The following is a 7500-nucleotide window of genomic DNA, read 5'->3' on the forward strand; positions in this document are numbered from 1 at the left end:
GGTTAGGTTAGGTAAGGTTAGATTAGGCAAGGTCAGGTCAAGTCAGCGTACACACCACAGCCAAGATCAAGTCAGGTCAGGCTACACATTACCGGCAAGGTCAGGTCAGATCAGGTGAGGTCTCACAACACAGCCAAGGTTAGGTCCGGCAAGGTCTATTGAGGCAACATCGCACAGCCAAGGTCAGTTCAGGTCACACCACACAGCCAGGTCAGGTCCCACGGTGCAGTTAGGTCATGCCAAAGTCAGATCAGGTCAGGTCACATGGCACAGCTAAGGTCAGGTCAGGTCAAATAGCACAGCTAGATAAAGTCAGGGAAGGCAAGGTCAGGTCACACGGCACAGCGAGGTCAGGTCAGGAAAAGGAAGGCAACGTCAGGTCAGGTCACACTGCGCAGCGATGTCAGGGAAGGGAAGGCAAGGTTAGGTCAGGTCACACGGCACAGCGAGGTCAGGTCATGGAAGGCAAGGTCAGGTCAGGTCACACGGCACAGCAAGGTCAAGTCATGGAAGGCAAGGTCAGGTCAGGTCACGGCACAGCGAGGTCAGATCAGGTCACAGCACAGTGAGGTCAGGTCATGGGAAGCAAGGTCAGGTCACACGGCACAGCGAGGTCAGGTCATGGAAGGCAAGGTCAGGTCAGGTCACACGGCACAGCCAGGTCCCACACTGAACATCTTTCTTTGTTGACATTTTCAGCCTCTGGGCGTGACTAGCGTGTGTTCGTGTGTAAGTTTCCTTCTTTTGAATTTTTTTCCACATTTTTTATGATTATTATTATTATTATTATCATTTTTATTATTATTATCATTATTATTATTATTATGATTATTATCATTATTATTATTATTATTACCATTATTATTATCATTATGATTATTATTATTTATTTACTTATTTACTTATTTCCCCTATACTTTTCCCCTTCTTTCTTCCTCTTTTTCAATGCTTGCCTTACGGTTTTCATAACAGTTTTCCCCCTTTTCTCCTCCTCCCCCCCTCCCTCCCCTCCCCCCTCCTCCCCGCCCCTTCCCCCCCAAAAAGAGATTCTGCATGTATTATTATTATTATTATTATTATTATTATTATTATTTTATTATTATTATTATTATTATTATTATTATTATCATTATTATTTTGAAAAAAGTTATTAGGATTTTCCCCCTCCTTCCCTCCCTCCCCAAACAGTAGCCCACCAGAAAAGGTCATTTATTATTATTATTATTATTATTATTATTATTATTATTATTATTATTATTATTATTATTATTATTATTGGATTTTTTTTCGTTTTTTTTTCGAATTTTGTTTATTTCATTTTGAGTTTGTATGTTTCAATTTGATTGGTCTGTGTGGAGGTGCTGCCCCCCCTCGCCCCCCTTTGCTCTCCCCGCCCCGTCCCCCGTACCCAATTCAGGCTCCCCCCTTCCCCCCTCCCTCCCATTCCCCTTACTCCAATTATGACTGTTTGAAGCATGTTTTATAACTCACACACACACACACACACACACACACACACACACACACACACACACACATGCATGGTTATACACACATGCACGCTAAAAGTATACACACAAACAATCATAAACAAACAAACACACGAACAAACACAAACAGTTTCTTAGAATGTGATATGACAGTAAAAGTTTCTATATAATTATTACTTTTTTGAATTATCATTATTATTACTAGTAATTTTTTAGCAATATTATACTATATATATAATACTCTTTGTACTCTTTATATTTTGTGATAGTTATTTAAGATTACCTTTTTTTTTTTGTCATTTTCACATCACCCCACACGTCATTTACTCGACCAATCACAAACAAGCTCTTCATTTACTCTCAGCCAATCACAAACAAGCATTATATCATCATTTATTCCTAGCCAATCACAAACAACCATTATATGTCATCATTTTCTCTCAGTCAATCACAAATAAGCATCATATCTCATCATTTATTCCTAGCCAATCACAAACAAGCATTATATTTCATCATTTACTTAGCCAATCAAAAACAAGAACATACATTACGTCATATACTGTCATCCAATCATAAACTAGTATCATATCTTTTTTACTCTCAGCCATACTCTCAGCCCAATCACGAACAAGATCAAATTTTATACCATAACCTCTCAACCAAACACATCACAAGCATCATATTACGTAATAAGCTCTTAGCCAATCACATACAAGCATTACGACGAATTAAGAAAACAAAAGGAAAAAAAAATGAGAAATTACCACAAAAAATCCTGAATCACAAATTATTTTCAACATCAAAAATAGAATAAAATACCAAATGAATAAATAAGTAGGTAAATAAATCAATCAATCAATAGAAGATAAATAAATATATAAAAATAACATTAAATAAAAATATCAGTCATTCACCACCATCACCACCATCACCACCACCATCACCACCACCACCACAGCCACCCACAACTAACACCTTTCCCTCTTTCTCTCTCCCCCTACGTCCTCCCACAGCCAATCAGAAACCTCTCACTTTTGACGACGTGTACAACCAGTCCTCGCCCACTAACTGCACTGTTTACTGCGGAGGCATCACTAACGGCTTGTCTGAGGAGCTTATGCAGAAAACTTTCGCTCCTTATGGCCAGATACACGAGATTCGAGTCTTCAAGGATAAAGGATATGCTTTCGTCAGGTAAGGTATGGCAGGTGTGTGGGTAACGGTGTGTGGGTGAACAGAAGCTACACAACGCCTGGCTTCTGATATCTCTCTGAAATTTGTGTGATTAGGACGGTCCTAATTCGTTATTGTTCATTGATCTCAAAAGCAAAAGTTTTCCACCTGTTCATTTGTCCATCTATCCTCCTACGGCTTCTGTGCTTCTCCTCTGTGACTTCATCTCAAGTTTCCTCTTTTCTTCCCGTTATATTGGTGCTGTGGTTGACGGTCACTGTTCTCCCATCTCAAGTTTCCCCTCTGACTGCTGTATTGGTGCTGTGGTAGACGGTCACTGTTCTTCTCCTGAGTGTGTTAACAGTGGTGTTCCTCAGGGTGCTGTCCTGTCACCCACTCTCTTTTTGTTGTTCATCTTTGATCTAAGCCACACTTCTTGTTCTATTCATTCTTACGCTGATGATACCACAACCACCACCACCACCACCACTATCACCATCCTGCACGTTTCCGCATCTTTTCATAGGCGTTCCAACCCTTCAGGAAGTAAACAGTTCACGCAGGGAAGCCACAAAACGCCTGACTTTTCATCTTCCTTATCATTGTCCACTGCCTCACAGACTCAATTCCTCCATCTATCAACTCGACACAACCTTCCAGACAAGCAACCCCTTTTCTTCAGTGACACTCAACTGTCCCCATCTACACTCAAACATCCCCCGTGCCTGTATTTTCCCCTTCCTGTGACTTGAACTCTTTCAGGAGGGAGGGCTTCAACACACTTATCCTTCAATTTTGCATGATCCTTTTGACCTTTCTTTGGGTCTTGGTCACTGTCCCTCTTACATAAAGTGGATGTGGGCCGGGATGGATGGATGGATGGATAAATAGATAGATAAATATATAAATAGATAGATAAATAGATGGGGTGATAGATAAGCGTGTGATTAAGAAATTAAGCAGTAAATAAATACCCAAATGAATAAATGAATAAATAAATGAGCAATTAAGTCAATGAAGAGATAAACAAACAAACAAGTAAATAAATAAATGAATAAAGAAATAAATTACGAACAACTTCCTGTCATTTTTTTTCTCTCTCTCTCTCTCACTCTCCTCTCTCTCTTCTCTCTCTCTCTCTCTCTCTCTCTCTCTCTCTCTCTCTCTCTCTCTCTCTCTCTCTCTCTCTCTCTCTCCCCATTCATCTATTTCTTACCATCCCATCACTTTCCCTCCTCCACCTCCTCCTCCTCCTCCTCCTCCTCCTCCTCCTCCTCCTCCTCCTCCTCCTCCTCCTCCTCCTCCTCCCTCCTCCTCCTCGCTTCAAAACTTGCATTATAAGATTCTTGAAACATGATTTGAACGCCAGAGGGTTTCGCTTTGAATCTGCCTCGTTTTACAATCAATCAGTCTTCTTCTTCTTCTTCTTCTTCTTCTTCTTCTTCTTCTTCTTCTTCTTCTTCTTCTTCTTCTTCTTCTTCTTCTTTCGTATGTTTTTTTTTTTTTTTTCATTTTTCTTCTTTCTTTCTTTTCATGTTATTTTTTTTCTTTCTTGTTCTTGTTCTTTCTTTTTTGTCGTGTTTTTTTCTGTTCTTGCTCTTTGTTATCTTTTGCTTTTTTATGTTGTTGTTGTTGTTGTTGTTGTTGTTGTTGTTGTTGTTGTTGTTGTTGTTCCTAATTACAGTACGGAATAATAACAATGAAAAATAGTGAAACAAAAATTACTACTACTATCACCCCCACCACTACCACCACCACCAACAACAACAACAACAACAACAACAACAACACACCCAAACACTAGCAAACAATAACACACAAACATTTCAACAAACCCTTTCAATCTTTCAATCTATTTAATTATTCACGCGAAAAACTGCCGGTGGTGGTGATGGTGGTGGTGATGGTGGTGGTGGAGGGGAGTGTGCGTGCGCGCGTGCATCACTTTGAGGCTTCCAGGACGCTAATGGACTGGGCAATGTAATGCCTAAACCACACTCCCTGACGTAGGAATTACATGGAATACTAAATTATATAGAAATAATTCTCTTGTGATGGTGGTTGATGGTGGTGGTGACGAGAGAGAGAGAGAGAGAGAGAGAGAGAGAGAGAGAGAGAGAGAGAGAGAGAGGGGGGGGGGGTATTGTGAGAGGGGGGAAGTTAGGTTTGGTGGTGGTGGGTGCTAGTAGTAGTAGTAGTAGTAGTAGTAGTAGTAGTAGTAGTAGTAGTAGTAGTAGTAGTAGTAGTAGTAGTAGTTGTTGTTGTTGTTGTTGTTGTTGTTGTTGTTGTTGTTGTTGTTGTTGTTGTTGTTGTTGTTGTTGTTGTTGTTGTTGTTGTTGTTGTTGTTGTTGTTGTTGTTGTTGTTGTTGTTGTTGTTGTTGTTGTTGTTTTGGTTGGTAGTGGTAGCAGTAGTACTTGTTGTTATTGTTGTTGTAGTAGTAGTAGTTGTAGTAATAGTATTAGTAGTTGTTGTTGTTGTTGTTGTTGTTGTTGGTGGTGGTGGTGGTGGTAGCGATAGTAGTAGTAGTAGTAGTAGTAGTAGTAGTAGTAGTAGTAGTAGTCCATATTGTAGGAAATCAAGGTGTTTTTTCTCCTTTTTCCTCGTTCTATTTTTTTCTGCCATTTATTTTATTTTTCTTTAGTCTGTCTTTCATCACAATTTCTCGTATTCCATTTTATTTTTCTTTGTCTTCCGTTTTCTTTTGATTCTCTTTCTCTTGCATTTTTTCCTTCCCATTTCTCCGTGTTTGCTTTTTTTTCTTCATTTTCTTCCTTCTTTTTTTATCTTCCTCCTCTTTTCTTTCACTCTATTCCTTGCCTTTTACCTCTTCATCCTTTTCCTTTCCTCTTTCATTCTCTTTATCTTCATTCTTTTCCTCTTCCTCATCTTTCATTTTCTTTCCTATTCCTTTTCATCCATCTCTCCTCTCTCCTTCTCTTCCTCGCACTCTTCCTCTCCTTTTTCATCTTCTTTTTCCTCTTCTTTCTTTTCCTTCATTTTCCTCTTCCTTATCATCCTCCTCTCCATCTCCTCCATTTCTTCCTCCTCTCATCTCTGTTCTATCATTTTTCTCTACTCTTTCTCTATTTCCTGTTCATATATTCCGTTTTCTCTCAAATTCTCATCCTTTTCATATTTTCCTTCTCTTCCTTCATCATTTTCTCCTCTTCTCTCTTTCCTATCTCATTTCTCTCTACTCTATCTCTCTTTCCAGCTAATGACATTCCGTTTTCTCTTTCATTTTTCCATTTCTCTGCTCACGTTTTCTGTCTGGGTGCGCGTGTGGTCGATGTATTTCCCGTTTTCTTTCTGCTCGTCTATCCTCCGTTTTCTGTTGAGCTCTTGAAAGCCTTTGCAATATTAACATGGTTTTCTATTTTCTCTCGTAATCGGATTGATACGAAATGTGCAGGGGTGACTCGTGTGTTGTGAAAATTATTATTATTATTATTATTATTATTATTATTATTATTATTATTATTATTATTATTATTATTACTTTTACGGTGTGGTTGTGTGTGTTTAGGTTTTTGTGTTGTTGCTGTTGTTGTTATTGTTGTTGTTGTTGTTATTGTTGTTGTTGTTGTTGTCTTCCTCGTTGCTGTTCTTGTTGTTTTTGTTGTTCTTCTAGTGTTTGTTCTCCTCCTCCTCCTCTTCCTCCTCCTCTTCTTCCTCCTCCTCCTCCTCCTCCTCCTCTTTATTCTTCTTAGTTTTCATAATGTGTTAGGTCAGGGAAAAGTCTCTCTCTCTCTCTCTCTCTCTCTCTCTCTCTCTCTCTCTCTCTCTCTCTCTCTCTCTCTCTCTCTCTCTCTCTCTCTCTCTCTCTCTCGTAACAAAGAAAACCTGAGGGAAATTTTAAAGGGTAACTACGATAAACTGAAGAAAACGTGGATTCTTGGGGGGGACTGATGTAAAGAAAACGTGTCCATTTTGGTGACTTCAAGGGTAACTGTGATGTTTTTTTATTGGGGATTGTAAGGGATAACAACGATAAACATAAAAAAAAAACATTTTCACTATAAGGCTTCCTCACAGTGTATTCAGAAACGCTCTTCTCTCTCACCACGACTGTTTTCCAAGGCCACAGAGAGATAAGCTGGGTTCTCAAAAGTGTTTGTCCTGTTAATGTGGAAATGTTAATCTGTTACTAGAATCGTAAAAAAAAAAAAAAAAAAACACCCTTCAAAATGCTCTGTTCTTTCACCACTAGTTCCCAAGGCCACTCAGATGATTAGCCGAGTTCTCAAGAGTGTTTCTCCTGTTAATAATGTAGAAATCTTGTTAATCTGTCACTAGAACCGTAAAAACATCCTTAAAAACCCGTGCCACTTATTGTTTCTCCTGCTGATAATGTAGAAATCTTGATAATCTGTCACTAGAACCGTAAAAAACACCATTTAAAACCCGTATCACATATTGTCCCCCCAAAAAATAATGCAGAAATCTTGTTAATCCATTACAAGAACACTGATAATTATAGTCTCCACACACCCACAACACACCACCCAAAATTGTCCACCCCCCTCACCTCTCTTCTCGTCACCCCAGCCCCCCAACTGACGCCCCCTTCTCCCGGCAGGTTCTCCACCAAGGAATCTGCCACCCACGCCATTGTTTCAGTGCACAACTCGGAAATAAATGGCCAACCTGTAAAGTGTTCCTGGGGCAAAGAGTCCGGAGATCCTAACAACACGCCCGTCACCACCCAGGTCATGGTGAGGACACGCCCACTTCACGCCCATTTCACTGCTAACGTCTTTTTTTTTTTTTTTTTTTTTTCGCCCTTCATTTTTTTTTTTTTTTTTCATTTCACTGTCAATGGCTCAGTTTACGCCC

The 7500-nt window shown here is 39.5% G+C and overlaps 1 protein-coding gene across 1 annotated transcript in view; it reads left to right on the plus strand.

The window, feature by feature from the left end:
• LOC135095691 (cytotoxic granule associated RNA binding protein TIA1-like) overlaps positions 1 to 7500 on the plus strand; it is a 186280-nt gene that overhangs the window by 154500 nt on the left and 24280 nt on the right. Inside the window, 2 exon segments of the mRNA XM_063996704.1 lie at positions 2504 to 2684; positions 7244 to 7379. Coding sequence (XP_063852774.1) covers positions 2504 to 2684; positions 7244 to 7379 — 317 coding nt within the window.

Source organism: Scylla paramamosain, unplaced genomic scaffold (genome assembly GCF_035594125.1).
Source record: "Scylla paramamosain isolate STU-SP2022 unplaced genomic scaffold, ASM3559412v1 Contig1, whole genome shotgun sequence".
Taxonomy (NCBI): Eukaryota; Metazoa; Arthropoda; class Malacostraca; order Decapoda; family Portunidae; genus Scylla; species Scylla paramamosain.